We start from the raw sequence: 20,173 nt of genomic DNA on the forward strand, positions 1-20,173 counted from the left end.
AAAACATTTGCTGTTTCAAAGTCACTGGGATGAAGATGAGCTGTTGTAATTCAAAGACCTGAATTTCAGCCCCAGCACCGACATCCAGTTTCCCATGAGAGAAATGGCTGAAATCGTACATCTCCTGTTTACCATAAAGGGTTGCTGGAGCATCAGAGGTGAGTAAGCATATGGTCAAAGCATTTTGTACATGGTAAAGTGCCACTCATCTTTATATATAGTAAGAGACAGGATCGCGCTCTGTTACTCAGAGTGGCATGATCATAGCTCACTACAGCCTTGAGCTCCTGGGCTCAAGCAGTCTTCCAGCCTCAGCCTCCTGTAGCTGGGACTACAAATACACGCCATCAGGCCCAACTATTTTTTTTTTTAATTTTTTGTAGAGATAAGGTCTCACTACATTGCCCAGGCTCAGAAATTCTCATGTTTATTTTCATTGTGGAGTGGCCACTGAAGTGAGCCCCAGTTATGAGGAAGGAAACTGACATTTCCATTAATATGTCCCTCTGCTTCCTTGCCATTCTCCAAGTGAGATTCCTGGGACCGCTATTGGTTAACAGTGCAACTTCCTGAACCCCCCTTCAGGTTTCTGTGACCAACTAAGAAATTTTACTGCTCCACTTCTGCCCAACTTTGCTCCCCAGAGATATGCATAGAGTGGCTGTTGCCAGTCTCACATGATGTTAAGTTGATATTCAGGAATAAGGTAAAAGTCAAAATGTCAGAGTCCACAGTATAAGATAGAAAGGAAAGAATATTTCATTCCTAGTGTCTACAGATTAAAAGGAAAACCTAGATCTTCCACCATTAGAAGGGATGAATACCCCAGCAGTGTGACTACTATTTGCTAATACACTAGAAAAACACTTTTCTCTCCCATTTCAGATAATGTAGAAGGAGGGATGGGTGAGAGCAATGTTAAGTGTTGGATTCCAGGCTGCTCCAACAGCCGCAAAGTAATTCTAGTCACAGTTTACCCCCAGCAGATTCACACAGTGAGAAATTCATAAGGTCCTGTTTGCACATTTCAATATTAAAGCCCCAAGAACCGGGGTCATTTGATGGTATTAATAACAGTCCTAAAGATTCTGATAGCAGTGACATTTCAGAGAAAGAAATGCCAGGGCACCCACGCATCAGAGAGATCAACATTTGATACTGCGCATTGTTGGCAGTATTCAAGTGCTAATCATTCCGTTTTTGTTTTCCTTCTACCATATGCCTTTTTTGAGATTGGTTTGCGTCTCTTTATCGTGAGAGCTACCTGGTTTTGCTTATTACTAACTCCTTTATCATTACGAGGTCCACTCCAGGGCTATTTAAATACTTGAAACGAGGAACAATTAAGCAGTCTGCTGAAACATTAGTCTAGGAGGAGATATAAGGTTACTTCCTTCAGTAACACACTCCGCTACATAGTCAGGTGAAGATTGTCTCTGTGGAGGCTTCTGGATGTGGTTGTAGGAAGCATGGACTGTGCAAGCTCGCGCTGAAGGACGACGAGAGGATGGACTTACAATCTTGAAATAGAGTGTTTGGAAGAGCTGACCTGGGAGCAGAGCATTGCCAAGTATCTGAAAGATGTCAACGACCCTCGCTGCTGCTCGGAGACCTTGGGGATGACCAGCACCCACGAGCATGCCTGGATGGTTCAAAAAGGCGTGGTATGGGCTGGCGTCTTTACTCAGCTTCTCCTCCTTCATCCTGATCATCGTTGCCCTGGTAGTGCCCCACTGGCTGAGTGGGAAAATCCTTTGTCAGACTGGAGTGGATCTGGTCAACGCCACAGACAGAGAGCTGGTCAAGTTCATTGGGGACATTTACTACGGGCTCTTCCGAGGGTGTAAGGTGCGGCAGTGTGGGCTTGGGGGCCGCCAGTCCCAATTCACGAGTGAGTATATTGGAGGCATGAAAGCTGATTCTAGGCACTCATTTTTATTAATGTGTAAGGGTGCTTATGTCTCGTTGTGGAATTTGGCTGCTGCCTCAATGTCAGGCATAATGTCAAAGTCCACAGTGAGCCAAGGGTTCTGGATCCACATCAAAAAGATCTTTCCTTCCTTCCTTGCTTCCTTCTTTTCTTTTTCTGTAGAGGTGTATAGAAACATTAGAAATAAGGATTTGTGCATTTTTGCAGTTTACCTCTATTAATAATGACTATTAAAATATTGAGGGTTTACACATGTCAGACATTATAAGCACCTAACACCACCTGTCTCCTTAAAGCCTTACAACAAAGTTATACGGAAGGAATTGTTAATGATCCCATTTTCCAGAGGAGTACAGAGGCTTGGAGAGGTTACATAACTTACCTGAGGTCACCCAGCCAGGAAACAGTAGAGCTGGACCCATGCCAGCTCCAGACCCATGCCACGTGACCACAACAAGTAGGTGGAGGCTGCCTGCAGAACTGAACCTTTGGGAAGCATGATGACCACTTCCACATCTACTTTTGTAAAAGTTTCATAGTCTGAGAAAATGCAAAGGGGCACTGTGCTTGGGTTCTGGAACCAGACTACCCCGGCTGGAACCCCTACTGGAAAGTTTACTGGTGGGGAGACCTCAAGCAAGGCACTTGCCTGCTCTCTGTGAACGTGAGCGGGCATGGACTTTGACTGGCGTTCAGTGTGGCATCAGAGCTGCCCAGGATGTAAGCAGAGCAGTCTGTGCAAACAGGAATCCAAGCGGGACTTAGAAATGGGCTTCTGGAAAGGCAAAAACAAAACAGGCAATATTCTGCAAGCTTTTTGAATCGATGAAATCACTGGTGAAAACAGTGTCCACACAAAACCGTAATTAATCAATACCATGCCAGTGCAAGGTGATACAGAATTGTATTCATTCCTTTATTTCTATATTTCAGAATTATAGTAGTTTATAGAAATCTGGCCAAGGTAAATGTCGTATTAAATTTATAAGGACAAAAAGCTGGAACCGTTGACAAATATAATACAAATTGTCATCATTTAAATACACAAAAATTTAGGTTTGTTATGTATATTCAAGATCAGTATGTCTGGGCATATTTATATTTACCTAGCAATTAGATTAGACCCTGGATATTGAAAAAATAGCTCCATCAAAATTATAACATAAAACTTGAAAATACACACACATAAACAAATAGAAAAAAGAAATGCTAAAAGCTAACCATGACAAGTACATGGACTACTTGATTCTGAACTAGATGCTTTGCTATAAAGGATGTCATCAGGACTGTAGGGGCCAGGAAAACTTCCCCTTTGCACTCTGAAGGTTCTCTGAACAATCTACTGACAAAAGGCAGATTAATAGGGAATATGGCATACACATTTATTAGCATGCATAGGGGAAAAATCACAGAGTGATTGTCCGCTATCTCAATGGGGTACAGATGGTTGTATCCTCTTCATCTTAGGGGAAAGGGAGATGGGCAAGTGTGGATGATTTTAGGGGACTAGTAATTTATTTTTAGGGAAACTCAATGGGCTTAAAGAACATACAGTGAGCTGGGACAAAATCTGTTGGGCCCACAGAGCAGACATTGATTTGTGACAAAAGTCTGTCCAGCTGTGTTAACAGACTTTAGTCTTTCTTGCTGTGATATGGGTATAATTAATGAACACTCAGGGAAGGGACCAGAGGTCTTTTTCTTTGGTAAGTCTGGATGTAGGCAGGTAAGGGAACGTCAGAGAACAACCTCATCCTGTGCTTATGAGACAGACAAAGAATGGAGAGACACGAGGGAGAGGGGGGGCCAGAGAGACCTTGAGGCTTCTTCACAAAGCTTCATATTTTAGGGGTGTTGGTTTCTGAACCCCAACAGGACAATTGTTGAAACTGGAATGGGGTGAGAAGATTAAACAGCAGTCACATGCCAGCATTAACCTAATGACCAGACCCCTGCCATTCCCAGCTCACAGAAATGTAAACTGCTTCGAGTGGGAAGCTGCAAACAAATGCATATTTTGTTTGAGCCTTGGAGAAAGTCAGAAAATACTTCTTGCCTTCCTCCTTCTTCCTTCTTAGAAGGACACCCATGGGAAACATTCCCCTGGGTTCATCTAACATGGTCTGGTCTGGAAAGCATCAGAACCCTGTGAGAAGCATAAAGGACATTTTATTCTTGTCCCTGAGTAGGAGCGTATTTGAGAAGGTTTTGTTTCCTGCTGCCCCGGGGTTGTCTCAGAGGAGGGTCTATAAACATCCATGCACAGTACCTTGGATGTGATTCTCTTTCAAAACATTCACAAGGAACCTGGGGCCAAGTTCCTCCTGTGCTTGGCTGGCTTTACCCCAATACAGCTCGGGGACACTGATATTACAAGGTTCTCTAGTGCCAGTCTAGTCTTCTTTAGATTTACAGCTTTTAATTCTAGCACAATGTAACCTCGAGGCAGCTACGGGGTATATCAGAGCCTCCCACAACCAGGAGTCTGTTTCTCCTGGAGTCTCTTTCTGACATTCACTATCCATCTGTAGAAAAAAAAAATCCCCGCAGTTGCAGATCAGTGTAGATGGGGACATAAGTGAAAGTGCTTTGTAAACTGTGGGATGGGGAGGTTTTATTGGGTCTTGTTCACAAACAGCCACTTTCTCATCACAGAGGTCTCCCCAAAAAATCACCCAGGGGAATGAATTCCCATGCCAATGATGGAGAAAACCAAAGAACTATTCATCACAAAGATTAAGGTCCTTTTTTTATACCCAGGCCCTATGAAATAAAAACAAGCCAACATGGCTGTTTGGGTGGCTAGAGAAAGAAAGAGACAAACATTACTTTAGCATTGTCCACACATTCAATTGTACTATGGAGTATTTACAGACCAGGCTCTTAGGAAAACAGGGATGAACAAAACAGACAAGTACCTGCCCTAGAAAAGCTTACCATCTGGCCAGGTATAGTGGCTCATGCCTATAATCCCAGCACTTTGGGAGGCCAAGGTGGGTGGATCACCTGAGGTCAGGAGTTTGAGACCAGCCTGGCCAACATGGTGAAACCACATCTCTACTAAAAATACAAAAATTAGCCAGGCGTGGTGGGAGGTGCCTGTAATCCCAGCTACTCAGGAGGCTGAGGCAGGAGAATCACTTGAACTTTGGAGGTGGAGGTTGCAGTGAGCCAAGATTGTGCCATTGCACTCCAGCCTGGGTGAAAAGAGTGAAAATCCGTCTCAAACAAAAAAAAAAAAAGAAAGTAAAAGAAAAGTTTACCATCTGATAAAGGAGAGGCAGGTAAATATATACTAGGCACAGAACACAGTATCTGAAGCCACTGCCTTGTAGTTCATTTCCTTCCATTTTTACTATGCTAGAGAAGAGATTTTATTACGCCCATTTTACTGATGAGGAAATTAGAGATCAGAGAAATCAATACATAAAATAATTTATTTAAAAGCACCTAATATAATAGATTGCTTTGCAGCTTTTAGTTCTCTGGTTCCTCTCTACTTCGTGCCTCACAGGTATTCCACTAGTGGCCAGGACCTGGGTTTGACTTCAGATGTCCTGCTTTTCTTATTTGCCCTGCTGGGGCAAAAAGGACTGCCAGACCTCCCTGGGATTCGGAGCAAACAAATTATCTAATAGTTTTAGACGCTGATAGAATGATTAATCAATTCTGGTATTCAAGTGAGTTGCCTCTAATGCGTAGGAAACAACTATATCTATTCAAATTCAAAATGAGACCTCCAGAATTCAAAAGACTCTATGTTTAGAATGTTAAACCTCTACTTATCTATGCTTTCTGATTTTTCTGCTCTAGCCCTGTAATAGAGTAGTTAAGCTGACACTTTCTTGCTGTGGGAGCGTGGCTAAGCTATTTCACTTCTCCGAGCCTCAGTTTCCTCATTTGTAAGTGTGAGAGAGGGTGTCCATGAGCAACAAAACAAAGAATATGTATAAAGCCACCAGCACATAGTCTGCACCCCATATAGGTGGCTGTTGTCATTTATCACCATGAATCATGTGTTGTCATTTATCACCATTAATCGTGTGTAGAGTCATGGATTTCAAGCTGGAAACTTAAATTTAATTCCTAGTGGGAGACATCTAAAACTCTTGGAACCTGGGTTTCAAATATGAAAGGCAAGTGAGCAACAGCTTTCCTAGGGCAGCACTGGGTGTCAGGCTAAGGCAGTCACCCCTCAGAAAGAAAGTAGAAAGAACTGGTGCATTAACACTCCTGAGAAATGATTTGAATTTCTACTTTCTTCTTCTTTTTTTAAAATAATTTAGAGACAGAGCCTTGCTATGTTGCCCAGACTTATCTCCAACTCCTAGCCTCAAGCAATCCCCCCATCTCGGCCCCTAGAAGTGCTGGGATTACAGGCATGAGCCACTGCCCCAGCCTAGAATTTCTAAATAATGACATATATTAAAAAATAATGAATCTCAATTAACCATGAGGTCCTGAGCCCTGAGTTATGGCACAAGAATGTGGGGGTTGAGTGAGATTTGCCCTTTGCCAATAAATATTTTTTAATTATAGTTAATGCACTTCCTACTATGAAGGCCGAGGACTGGGCACTCTTTACCACCCTCTCCACATCACTCCATATGCCCCAAATTCCCTCTCCCCCATCATCCTAATATGATTATTTCTCAATTTTTAAAAATCAAATCTGGATATGGGTTCAATCATTATGTGGATATAATTCTTTCTTTTTAAAAGATGAATTATATACATTATGGACATTATGGATACCTTAATTTATTAAATCAGTCTATTCACATATTGTTTTTTCTCCAATCTTTTGCTATTGTAATGAATATCCAATATTTGATCCACGCTTTGAGCACATGTGGGAGTGCTTCTGGAAAATAAATTCCTAGAAGTGAATTTGCTTTAGTAGATGTTGCCAAACTGCCCTCTAACAAGGTTACATGAATTAATATTTCTACGAGACTTGAGAGTGCCTCTTCCTTACACCATTGTCAACACGGTGTGTTAGCAAACATTTTGATTTTTGCCATTCACATAGGTGACTGTTTTCTATTGTAAGAGTTTTGGTGAGCATTACTATGTTAGTCATGTGTCCTAAGGATTGCCTGGTCAAGAAAGGGGATAATGAAACAATTTAAAAATCAGGCACAAGTGGCAGGGTCTGGTGGCTCATGCCTGTAATCCCAGCACTTTGGGAGGCCAAGGCAGGCAGATCACTTGAGGCCAGGAGTTTGAGACCAGCCTGGTCAACGTGGTGAAACCCCTATCTCTGCTAAAAATGCAAAAATTAGCCAGGCATGGTGGTGGGTGCCCATAATCCCAGCTATTGGAAAGGCTGAGGCACGAGAATTGCTTCAATCAGAGAGGAGGAGGTTGCGCCAAGCTGAGATGGTGCCACTGCACTCCAGCCTGGGTGACAGAACAAGATTCTGTCTCAAAAAATAAAAATAAATAAAAATCAGGCACAAGCTACTGTGTCTGAGACAAAAAGGGGCTGAGGGTTTGAAAAGAGAAAAAAAAGTCTAAGGGACATTAAGATGGGATAGAGGCACAGGGAAGAAAGACGCTTTACAAAGACAAACTCACTGGAAAGGAGCTCATCTTCCAGGGTAAAATTTCCAATGCTGATTAGATAACCGTAGGGAGATAAAAGTAAATGGAAATTCAGAACTGGAAAGAAACATCAGAACTCACAGTGTAAACGTGGAGTGCCTGAAAATGTGTGGGTGGAAAGGACACCTAACGGGAAAAACAAAAACTCTAGTTCTCAGGATTGGGAGACGCCAACCTTCAGTGACTAAGAGAGGCAGGTGAACCAGCAAAGGAACTAGTTCTATCAGGGCGGGTATTCATCAGGGCAGGAACCTTGGAGCAATTGCAGAGGAATGAGTATGCTCAGAAGTTCTGTAGCTTTCATAATGTTCAATTCTTCATTTAAAACTACTAAAGATCATGATTTGACACTGTTGATACCATACAGTTGTGAACAACAGTTCTCAGAAAAGGAATTTGGAGGAAAGAATTTATTCCAGTTAACAGTTTGCAAACCAGGGAAACACAGCCGCTGGTGTAAAAGGAAGATGTATTCCAGAGAAGAAAGGGAAGGCTCAGATTTTATAGCAAAATTTCCCGCCCAGGTTTCCAATCAGGTCTGTTTATGTAAATAAAGGATTCAAATTCACTTAGTTCTGATTGGTCGATACAGCTGAACACTGATTAGCTGATAGAGCTGAGCCCTGATTGGTCATTACAGCTGAGCCCTGATTGGCTGAGACAGATCTCAAAGATTAAAAAGGTGTGGGTTTTCAAGGAACTCAGAAGATGTGTATGACTCTCTAGTCAGTAAATGGCCACTTGACCCTATTTTAAATTTAGACCCAGTTAACCATCTTGAAGGACTGGCTCTTTCAGGGTCACATTTGTCCTCGTAGTATATTGAACTATAATCTTTAATATAGAGTTTAGAGCTGCCTTGCCCAAACACAAGCAATTTAATGTCTCCAAGCCTGTGGGTGAGGGGAGTTTATAAAATCTACCTCATGTCTTTGTCATGCGCATTGAACAAGATGACGATGTAAAATGTTTGGCCCATGACTGCACTTAGTAAATGTTGATTATCCTCAATTCATATGCAGAGATTACTATCCCCATTGTACTGATGAAGAAACTGAGGCTTGAGAAGTCACATGACTTTCCCAAGACCGTCAAAATATAACAGCAACAACCACAGCTGCCATTTTTGAGAACTGACTTTCCCAGGCACTATTTGAGCTACTCTATTATGTTATGCCATTTCATCTTCACAGCTGGTACTGGTGGCAAACATAGAGAAAACAAATACAAATTAAGATTTCACTAACTTATTTTGCCATATTCATAAGGCAAATTAATATTTTAATAAAATGTTGTGCAACGTGAGAATTGTGTATCCTTCATACATGGGGGTGAGCAAGGGTCTACTTTGCTGAGTCACTGGGGTCTGTTTGCATCAGTTCACATCAGACCCCAGAGCTTCAAGCTCAGTGCAACTTAAATTGACAGCCAGGGCACATTTTGATGTTGTGTCCACTCTAAGGAAGAGAGGCTTGTTGGTCAACTGACAAGCATGAATCTGGGGGCCATGAGTTCATCTCAGAAAGTCTCCCACTGTTTGAAATCCCCATGCTTGCTGTCTTGCCCTCACCCCTGTCTGTCGAAGCCTTCGTGGTAAGCAAGCTTGGACTTTATGAAAGTGAGTCTAACTCTGACGTTGAAATGGTGGCTGTGTCTTGTCTCCCCAGTCTTCCCACACCTGGTGAAGGAGCTCAACGCAGGCCTTCATGTCATGATTTTGCTGCTCCTCTTCCTGGCCTTGGCCCTGGCTCTGGTCAGCATGGGCTTTGCCATTCTTAACATGATCCAGGTCCCGTACCGGGCAGTCAACGGTCCTGGGGGCATCTGCCTATGGAATGTCCTGGCAGGTAAGAAGTCCCTTAGGGAGAGAAAATTATGTCCACACCGTCACAGGGCTGGGTTGCAAGTAGTTGGGCAGAAGGTGTGAAGGAACTAAAATGCTCCACTGGAGCCTTGACTTTCCTGGGTCTAAGACCTTCTTGATGGGCATGGAATGAATGTCCTCTTTTTCTTTTTTTTTTTTTTTTTTTGAGACAGGGTCTCACTTTCTCACCCAGACTGGAGTGCAGTGGTGCGATCTCAGTTCACTGCAGCCTTGACCTCCTGGGCTCAAGTGATCTTCCCACCTCAGGCCCCCAAGTAGCTGGGAGTACAGGCATGCGCCACCATGCCCAGCTAATTTTTTGTATTTTTTGTAGAGACAGGGTTTCACCATGTTGCCCAGGCTAGTCTCAAACTCCTAATCTCAAGGGATCCGCCTGCCTTAGCCTCCCAAAGTGCTCATGAATTTCCTCTTTAAGTTGCAGAGTCTGTCACAGCAAAGAACCATCTTATTAGAGTACGTGAATGGCTGAGGGCTTAGAGCAGTGAAGAGAGATCGAGGTGAAAGGAGGAGCCAGAAGACAGAGAGCTGGAACTAGGGAGAGGTCGGGGCCCTGAGACGGGAAAGGGATGGAGCTGGTGCTGCAGCTAAGGCTGGGAGGAACTCCACAAATGACAGAAGAGAAGGGTAGTGTGAGCAAGAGGCCATTCATGAAAGGCTCCTCCATTCAGGCTTTGGGTTGAGAAGGGGAAGTAAGTGCCATCTAGTTGCCAAGGTCTTTGGTGTTCCCCCCCGCCCCCCACACACATACTTGGACATATTAATGCAGACATGGCTCACTGGCTGTCTCAACTCTCCCTCCTCTCACCTCCCCAACACCTTGACTGCACCATGCCCTTAAACTAGATGCAACTTACTGAGCAACCACTAAGGGCTGGGCAGGGACCTGGAGATTTTGCATGCATTGCTTCATTTAAATCTCACCACATCCCTGTGGGAGGTATTATTAGACCCACAATTACAGATGAAGAGCCTGAGGCTCAGGAAAGTTAAACAGTCGCACCACAATGAGTGGCAGAGGTGGTATTCCAACCTAGGCATAACTGATTCTAAGCTCTTTATTTTTCCACAGATCCATGCTCTCATTTATGACCATCATGACCTATTTTCCAAGCCAAAAACTAAAAGGTGTGTGTGTGTGTGCATGCATGTTGATTTGGGAGTATACTGATGCACAGAAATTAATTCACATTTAATTATGCACTTAACACATCATCTGTAATGAAAATAACAGAATCTTGTGAGATGAGGGCTGTCACAGAAAACTCAGGTCAAATATTCAAGGTACCATTAGAACAATAATCCCTCACTATGATTACCTTATACAAGAATAATATAAAAACAGGTAATGTTATTTTATTATGTATTATAATGTATATCAGTCAATCAATTATTATGTATTTGCCTTTGTTTGCAGACGGTAGCCACCTTGTAGAATTGTTTATATACATGGCTTACCCTCATCAAGACTACAGGTGTCTTCCTCATCTGCATGAATCCTCACAGAGGCTGTCATGTAAAAAGTGCTCAACCCTGCTTATTAAATAAATACTTATCTCTGTCCATTCCTTTCCTCAGAGAGATAGTGCTCTCAGACTCTGCTGATGAGAGTATTAGCAACAGGCAAAAAAAGCCTGGACAACATAGCAAGACCCCATTTCTACAAAAATAAAAAATAAAAAAAAATTAGCTGTCTGTGGTGTCAGGTGCCTGTAGTCTCAGCTGCTTGAGAGCTGTAATCCCAACACTTAGGGAGGCTGAGGTGGGAGGATTGCTTGAGCCTGGGAGGTCCAGGCTGCAGTGAACTGTGATCATGCCACTGCACTCCACCCTCAGCCAACAGAGCGAAACCTTGTCTCAAAAAATAAAAAGTAAAAACAGGCAAAGCTTTATGTCTTTTGACAAAACTTTATTTCTTGCCACTGAGCTTAAAAAAACAACACTGTAGTGTCAAAAGTTAGAAAAAGGTGAATAGCCTTTGAATATCTTTTGACTAAACAATTCCATGTTTGGATTTATGCTAAGGAAATACTGGACAAGAGAACAAGGATGTACATAAAATGGTATTTGCTGTAGCACTTTATAATATCAAAAAATTAGAAGTAATCTAGACATGCAGAAATAAGGTCAAACTTACATAAATTATAGTGTGTGACCTTATTTCTGTAATTTAGTAGAGACTGTTTAGTCTCTACTAAAAATACTTACATAAATTATAGTGTGTAGTGCATAAAATACTATTCACTCATTTATAGTCATGCTGTAAGCCTGGCATGGTGGCTCACGCCTGTAATCCCAGCACTGGGGGATGCTGAGGCGGGAGGATTGCTTGAGCTCAGGAGTTCAAGACCAGCCTGGGCAACATAGTAAGACCTCATCTTCACAAACCAACCAACCAACAAAAGTCAAAAATTAGCCAAGCATGGTGGCATGCACCCATGAGCCCAGCTACTCAGGAGGCTGAGGCAAGAGGATTGCTTGAACCCAGGAGGTCGAGGCTGCAGTGAGCCATGATCATGCCGCTGCACTCCAGCCTGGGTCACAGAGCAAGATCCTGTCTCAAAAACAAAAATAAAAACAGACAATAAAGTCATTCTGTAACAGAATATGTAACAACACGTAAAAATGTCCAAGTGAGGGAAAAAAATCAAATTTAAAATCAAAGTAAGAACACCATAATACTAATTTTGTTAAAGAGAAAGAAACGTAAAGAAAAACACTAAAACGTTCAAAGTGTTCAAGCTGGCTTTTAGGATAAAAGTAAATTTGTTTATGATTTTCTCCGGTGTCCAAATTTTTCTTTGATGAAGATATACTAATCTTTTAAGAAGCATCATAAATGTGTTATTAAAAATATTAATTAAAATTGAGAGAGAGAGAGAGAGAGAGAGCCCAGAAAGTCAAAGTTTCAAGCAAAACATAGGGAAGTACTTTGGAATTCTTCCAGTTTTCCCGTCCCTCCTTTCCTTTTTCTATGAATGGTCATCCTTATCCTTAAGCATGGAAGGAGGATAATTAAACAGGAGAGCAACAGTTTTTCTTACATCTTGCCACATAGCCTTCACAGTCTTCATAGAAATCCTAGGATATTTTAGCCAATGAACTTCTCCAAATGTGGATCCCTAGGAAGCATGGTACTGGGTAAGGGGAAAAATTGGAAGAGTGGGCCGGGCACGGTGGCTCACACTTGTAATTCCAGCACTTTGGGAGGCCAAGGCAAATGGATCACTTGAGGTCAGGAGTTCGAGACCAGCCTGGGCAACATCATGAAGCTCCGTCTCTAATAAAAATACAAAAATTAGCCAGGTGTAGTGACAGGCACCTGTAGTCCCAGCTACTCAGGAGGCTGAGGCAGGAGAATGGCTTGAACCCGGGAGGCAGAGGTTGCAGTGAACTGAGATGGCACCACTGCACTCCAGCCTGGTCAGTAGAGCAAGACTCCATCTCAAAACAAACAAACAAAAAAAATTGGAGGGGTGGAAATTCAAAGCTGATAAAGCAGATTCTCTCTTTCCCCACACAATCCTGCCTTTCTCCTTCATACTGTGTGGGTTATCTCGTACTTTTAAAAGCAAATTAAAACTTATGTCTTCCTCATAATTTTTTTAACCCAAAGCAAGTTTGTCACATGTGGCACAGAAATGCCACCTCTCATAGAGTTGCAAAACAGAGCCGTGAATGAGGGTGATCTTTTTGGGTTTTAGGCGGCGTCGTGGCGTTAGCCATTGCCAGCTTCGTGGCTGCGGTGAAATTTCACGACCTGACGGAACGAATCGCCAACTTTCAGGAGAAGCTCTTCCAGTTTGTGGTGGTGGAAGAACAGTATGAAGAGTCGTTTTGGATCTGCGTGGCCAGCGCGTCGGCCCACACCGCAAACTTGGTCGTGGTGGCGATCAGTCAAATTCCCCTCCCCGAGATTAAGACCAAAATCGAAGAGGCCACGGTCACGGCTGAGGATATCTTGTATTAATAGCCTTCCCATGTTCACACCCTGTCCTAAGTCAGTTCTGTGCGTGAATGGAGTCCTCGTGTTTTTGCAGCCTTCCCACTCCATCATGGCCGTGTTCTCAGCAGTAAGAAAAAGGATGTGAAGGACCAAGGCTGTTGCCTGGGCCAGAAAAGAAAAACTTGCCCGGAATCCCCAGCATCCTTGCATTCCTGTCTCATGACCTTGGAGTTCAAGTTGCAGCTGGAGACTCTGCCGTTTGCCAGCTGTGTGTGACATTAGACAATTCACTTAATGTCTACATCTCTGTTTCTTCATCTGTAAACTAAGCACAGTAACAACTTCGCAAGGCTGTTGTGAAGTTTAAATGGGTGATGATATTGCCAGATTCTGCATTCTGTAGAGCACTTGACAAATATAAGATACTACATACTCCAATAAGTGTCTGTAGATCCCTGGTCAGTTCCATACAATATTGGGCTGGTGAGTGGGGAAGAATTGTAAGAGGAATATGATACTGTTCCTGTTCCTGCCTTCCAGAAACACCTATCTTTCCACATGACACAGGACTTAGCAACGGTAACACTAAGAATGTAAATAACTGCCATTTTTTGAGTGGTTACTATGTGCTAGACACTGTTCTAACTCATTTATTAACTCATTAGGTCCTAATGGCAAAAACAGCAATTACTTTTGCACCAACCTAATAATAGAACAGCCATAAGGGACCGAGGAGGGAATTAAATCTTGGGGATGGGACGTGGTATTAAAGAAAGTATCACAGCATGAATATTTGATCTGAGCTTTGAAAGGTGAGTAGACTTTTTCCAGTGGTGAAGGAAGCAAGGTTAGAGAAGGGCACTCCAGGATGCATCAGTAAAAAGGCTGGGCACGGGGCGTGAAATTACAAGGAGGGACTGGGCACAGTGGCTCACACCTGTAATTTCAGCACTTTGGGAGGCTGAGGTGGGCAAATCATGAGGTCAGGAGTTCGAGACCAGCCTGACCAATATGGTGAAACCCTGTCTCTACTAAAAATACAAAAATTAGCCTGCTGTGGCGGTGCGCACCGGTAGTCCCAGCTACTCGGGAGGCTGAGGCAGAAGAATCGCTTGAACCTGGGAGGCAGAGTTTGCAGTGAGCTGACATCATGCCACTACACTCCAGCCTGGGCGACAGAGTGACACTCTGTCTCAAAAAAAAAAGAAATTTCAAGGAGGGCTTAGAAGCATGTGAGTACTCAATGGGATTAGAATGTCGCTTTAATCACCTGTTGGAGAAATTAGGCTGTTTTGTGTTGGGTTTTCCTAAGTGCCACTGGAATGATTAATTTTGTGTGTCACCTTGGATGGACCACAGTACCCAGATATTTGGTCAAACACTTCTGGATGCTTTTTCAAAGGTATTTTTTGATGAGATTAACATTTAAATTTGTGTATTTTGAGTAAAACAGATTACCATCTGTAATTGGATGGAATTCCCTCATCCAATCAGTTGAAGGCCCTAATAGAAAAAAGGCCTAGCTCCCCTGAGGGAGAGAGAATTCTGCCAGTAGACTTTTTGGACTCAAACTGCAACTGTCACTGGATCTTTAGCCTGCCCACCTAGCCTCAGGATTCTGGAATTGCTGGCCTCCTGAGTCATGTGAGACAATTCCTTAAAATATCCCCCTCTTTCTCTCTGTCACTCTACACACACACACACACACAGCCTGTTGGCTCTGTTCCTCTGGAGAACCCTGACTAACAGAGGTACACAACTCTATGAACTCATTTTCCCATGGTGCTAGCTTGGATGAATCTTTTCCCAGGTCTCCTATCTTCATGTCATGCAAAAGTTATCTAATGCAATCCTTTTGTAGTTCATGAGGATGACGATTGGGTTTTCATGCATGTGTGTGAGATGTGCTACCCTGGAACCTTGTTATGACATCTGCACATTACACATCTGACCTGAAGGAAAAAAAAGGAAAAGGAATTTTTTTTTTAAAAACAGAGCTTTGCTCTTGTTGTCCAGGCTGGAGTGCAATGGCATGATCTCAGCTCACTGCAACCTCCGCCTCTCGGGTTCAAGCAATTCTCCTGCCTCAGCCTCCCAAGTAGCTGGAATTACAGGTGTGCGCCACCACGCCCAGCTAATTTTGTATTTTTAGTAGAGATGGGTTTTCACCATGTTGGTCAGGCTGGTCTCAAACTCCTGACTTCAAGTGATCCACCCGCCTCAGCCTCCCAAAGGGCCGGGATTGCAGGCGTGAGCCACCGCGCCCAACCTGGGAATTTCTTTTTTTTTTTTTAAGTGATCTAATTCCCCAGATTAGCTCCATCTAAAATGACACCTGATTTGGTGACTTCAGGAAGTGCTCATGTCATCTCTCTCTTCTTTATAATTCCTTGCTGGGCTCACCTGCCCCTTTCAGCCCTCTTTCCACATCCCAGGCATAGCTTCAGCACTATTTAGTGGACTGATGTCACTCACCAAAGATGCAGATGGCACATGGCTAGAAGAGACAGTTATGTGATAGGAGAGGGATCCAAAAGATAGTGACAGACTGCCAAGCTGTCTTGAAAACCAGAGGAAATGTCAATATCGTATCAAGTTTGAACACAAAGTCCTGCTGACGGGTTTTTTAAAATCAACATAAATACAGAAAATCTGACAACAGTTTATATGACAAGTATCTGAGGATCTTGGTACATTTATTCATTCAGCAGTATTGACACTGATCTAGGTGCTGGGACTAAAGCAGTGAACTGACAAAAATCTCTGCCCTCCAGACATGTCATTCTCCCAGCAGCTGGGGATGATTCATACTGAGAAGGCTTGTGATGGAGCTATGCAAAAAGTTAGCACAGTGGACAGGCGTGGTGGCTCATGCCTGTAATCCCAGCACTTTGGGAGGCCAAGGAGGGAGGGCTGCTTGAGTCTAGGAGTTCAGCCTGGACAACATAGTGAGACCCTCTCTCTCTATTTCCAAAAATAAAAATAAAAAGTCATCAGGGCCATAGCCTTTGAACTGATCACTGCCTTCAGTCATACACAGACCATCATGCCAAGAAGGGAGCAGAGTGGGCTGGGCACAGTGGCTCATGCCTGTAATCCCAGCACTTTGGGAGGCTGAGGCAGGCAGATCACCTGAGGTCAGGAGTTCAAGACCAGCCTAGCCAACGTGGTGAAACCCCGTCTCTACTGAAAATACAAAAGTTAGCCAGGTATGGTGGTGGGTGCCTGTAATCCCAGCTACTCGGGAGGCCGAAGCAGGAGAATTGCTTGAACCCAGGCGAAGGTTGCAGTGAGCCAAGATCACGCCATTGAACTCTAGCCTGGACGACAAGAGTGAAACTCTGTCTCAAAAAAAAAAAAAGGGGGAGGGGGCAGAATTCAGTTTTGCTTCTAAGTGTAAATTAGGATTGACTTTAATCAAGACAGGTGTGTTTCTTTTCTTTTTGAGACAGAGTCTTGCTCTGTCGCCCAGGCTGGAATGCAATGGTAGGATTTTGGCTTACTGCAACCTCTGCCTCCTGGGTTCAAGCGATTCTCCTGCTTCGGCTTCCCGAGTAGCTGGGATTACAGGTGCTCGCCGTCATGCCCAGCTAATTTTTTGCATTTTTAGTAGAGACAGGGTTTCACTATGTTGGCCAGGCTGGTCTCGAACTCTTGACCTCAGGCAATCTACCCGCCTCGGCCTCCCAAAGTGCTGAAATTACAGGCATGAGCCACTGCACCCAGCCGGATGTGTTTCAAGAAGTCAAAGTGCAGGCTTTTGTATGCATGTGCATTTTTTCTGTGACAGAGTCCATAGCTTTTGAAAGTGTTCAGAAGTATCTATAACATGTTTAAACCATGATCCATCAGGTGGCAACCACATTACTGGCAATAATCAGGCTTAGTCTGAAAGACTATCTCTCAGGAATACTGTAAATGAGATTCCTGTATGGCATTTAGCAGGGTGACAGTGGGGGTGGGAAGAAGGGAGATTAAATATCTGGGTAACAAAATTCACTTGCATTATTTTTCAAATGCACAGAGGAAAATGTAGCTCCTTTATCTTGACTACAGTTAATTTGGTCATTCTATGAGTAAATAAATAGTAGCTTCAGGAAGGCGGCTGGTCACAGGAAAAGACCAAGGCAGGATTAGAGGGTTGGGACTTCCAGCCTCACCCACACCCATGACTTCTGGGAGGAAAGAGGGGCTGAAGGTTAAGTTGATCACCAATGGCCAATGCTTAATTAATCATGCCTACATAATGAAGCCTTGGCAGAAAACCAAAAGAACTGGGTTTGGAGAGCTTCCAGATGGCTGAGTATGTGGAGGTTCCTGGAGGGAGGTGCACCCAGGGAGAGCATGCAAGCTCCGCACTCCTTCTCCCATACCTTGCTCCATGCATCTCTTCATCTGTATCCTTTGTGATATCCTTTGTAATAAACCAGTAAATAGAAGTGTTTCCCTGAGTTCTGTGAGCTGCCCCAGCAAATTAGCCAAACCCAAAGACGAAGTTGTGGGTTTGGCTAATTTGAGGCCAATCAGTCAGAAGTTCCAGAAACCCAGACTTGCGACTAGTGTCTGAGGGAGGAGGGACAGCTTTGGGGACTGAGCCCTCAGCCTGTGGGACCTGATGCTATCTCCAGGTGGATAGTGTCAGAACTGACTTAGAGCACACCCAGCTGGTGTCTGCTGCAGAACTGATTGCTTATTTGTTGATGGAAGGAAATTCCCCACATTTGGTCATAGAAGTCTTCTGTATTAATTGTTCTTGAGAGTAGTTTGAGAGCTCAGAAAAACACTGAGTTCTTTCCTCTCAGAGGTCACCATCTTGTGTGGGCCAGGCACTGTACACTTTCTCCTTAATTCTGACAACAATTATTCAAGATAAATATTGTTATCTTTTTTTTAACAGATGGGCAATTTTAGGTTTGGAGAATTTAAGGAACTTGCTCAGCCCCATTGCTAATAAGTAATGGAGAAAGACTTCAGCCCTGATTTATATGACGTCAAGGCCACCACTTTTCCAATACACCAAGATTATTGCCTTGAATCACTCTTGAGGCTCCTTAGGATTTCTGCAAGTGGCTGTGCAGGTTGCACCCCGCCCAAGGCAGGTGCAAGTATAGGGGGTGAGGGACTAGCCCATGCGCCCCTGGCTTGTCCTGGCCTCATCCACAAAGGTGCTTTCTCCTAAAGGGGATGCCTTTTCCTAAGGCTCACAAAGGTGTTCAATGGCCTGCAGTGCACTGTCCCTTCCAGCCGACCAGTCCATGCAAAGTCAAAATGTTAGTCATAACATTATTTTATGACATTAATTAGAATGTGATGATGATTAATTTGCATATGCCCTTTAAAAATAATTATGCATACATTTGTATGCTTGCTAATGAGATGATATTACTAATACTAACTGCAGGGACCAAAGCCAATAAAATTTAGCTGCAATTAAGAAAAGTAATTTGTTACTGGTGAAAAGAAGTTCTACTCTATGTTCACAGCATAAAAAATGAGTAATTGCCAGGGCAGGTGGCTCAAGCCTGTAATCCCAGCACTTTGAGAGGCCGAGTCGGGTGGATCACCTGAGGTTAGGAGTTCAAGACCAGCCTGGCCAACATGGTGAAACTCTGTCTCTACTAAAAATACAAAAAATTAGCCAGGCATGGTGATGTGCGCCTGTAATCCCAGCTACTTGAGAGGCTGAGTCAGGAGAATCGCTTGAACCTGGCTGGGAGGCAGAGGTTGCAGTGAGCCGAGATCATGCCATTGCACTTCAGCCTGGGCAAAAAGAGCGAAGCTCCATCCAAAAAAAAAATGAGTAATACATGGTTTTCATTAATGAAAATATAACTAATAACATATACAATTTATCAAGACCTTTGGATAGCAAGGATCTTTCCATGTCAAATCAGAGCAGAGTTATATGTTACAAATATACTTCTCTCTCTTTCAGGAAAAATGTGAAACTATGAAGAGTAAGTTAAACAACTCCTCACACTTCCAAAAGCATATAATAAAAATGCTAACTCCTTCAATTTAAAAAATCCTATTTTCTATATCATAAATAAGGTCACTGCAAAGAGGTCGATGATTAATGAGAACTAACACATGCTTTAGCAAAAATGTGCAACATAATCCAAAAAGACAATTGTATTGTTTTCCTAGGGTTCCTGAAACAAATTACCACACACTTCGTGGTTCAGAACAACACACATTTATTATCTTAAGAGTTTCAGAGGTCAGAAAACCAAAATGGGTCTTACTGGGTGCTATGGTTTTGATGTGTCACCCAAAGTTCATATGTTAGACATGGCCCCTAATTCAAAAGTGTTGAGAAGTAAGACCTTTAAAAGGTGATTAGGTCATGAGGGCTCTGCCCTGGTGAATGGATTAATTCACACTCTCTCATTGTGTAATGCCTCCCACCATGTTATGATGCAGCAAGAAGGCCCTCGTCAGATGCCAGCATCTTGATATCGGACTCCCCTGCCTTCAGATCTATGAGAAATAAATTTATTTTCCTTACAAATTACTCAGTTTTTGGTATTCAACACAAAATGGACTAAGACACGGGTAAGTCAAGGTGATGGCAGAGGTCAAGCACAGTGTCTCATGCCTGAAATCCCAGCGCTTTGGGAAGCCAAGGTAAGAGGATTAATGGAGGCAAGCCTGGGCAACATAGTAGTGACCCACATCTCTACTAAAAATTTAAAAATTAGCCAGTCATGGTGGCATGCATCTATAGTCCTAGCTGCCCAGGAGGCTAAGGCAGGAGGATCACTTGAGCCTAGGAGTTCCAGGTTACAGTGAGTTATGATCATGCCAC

General features: G+C 43.3%; 1 protein-coding gene and 1 non-coding gene across 2 annotated transcripts; both read left to right on the forward strand.

Annotated features, from left to right (window-relative positions):
- The first annotated feature begins 1,536 nt into the window (after positions 1-1,536).
- On the forward strand, positions 1,537-13,801 carry CLRN2 (clarin 2). The gene is made up of 3 exons (XM_054485530.1): positions 1,537-1,891; positions 9,205-9,384; positions 13,124-13,801. Exons 1-3 carry the CDS (start codon positions 1,639-1,641, stop codon positions 13,387-13,389), a joined length of 699 nt encoding a protein of 232 aa, XP_054341505.1. The 5' UTR covers positions 1,537-1,638; the 3' UTR covers positions 13,390-13,801.
- Positions 13,802-15,214: 1,413 nt separating this feature from the next.
- On the forward strand, positions 15,215-15,318 carry LOC129035983 (small nucleolar RNA U13). The gene has a single exon (XR_008502456.1). It is a non-coding gene; the product is annotated as a small nucleolar RNA U13 (small nucleolar RNA).
- Positions 15,319-20,173: the final 4,855 nt, after the last annotated feature.

This window comes from Pongo pygmaeus, chromosome 3 (genome assembly GCF_028885625.2).
Source record: "Pongo pygmaeus isolate AG05252 chromosome 3, NHGRI_mPonPyg2-v2.0_pri, whole genome shotgun sequence".
NCBI lineage: Eukaryota > Metazoa > Chordata > Mammalia > Primates > Hominidae > Pongo > Pongo pygmaeus.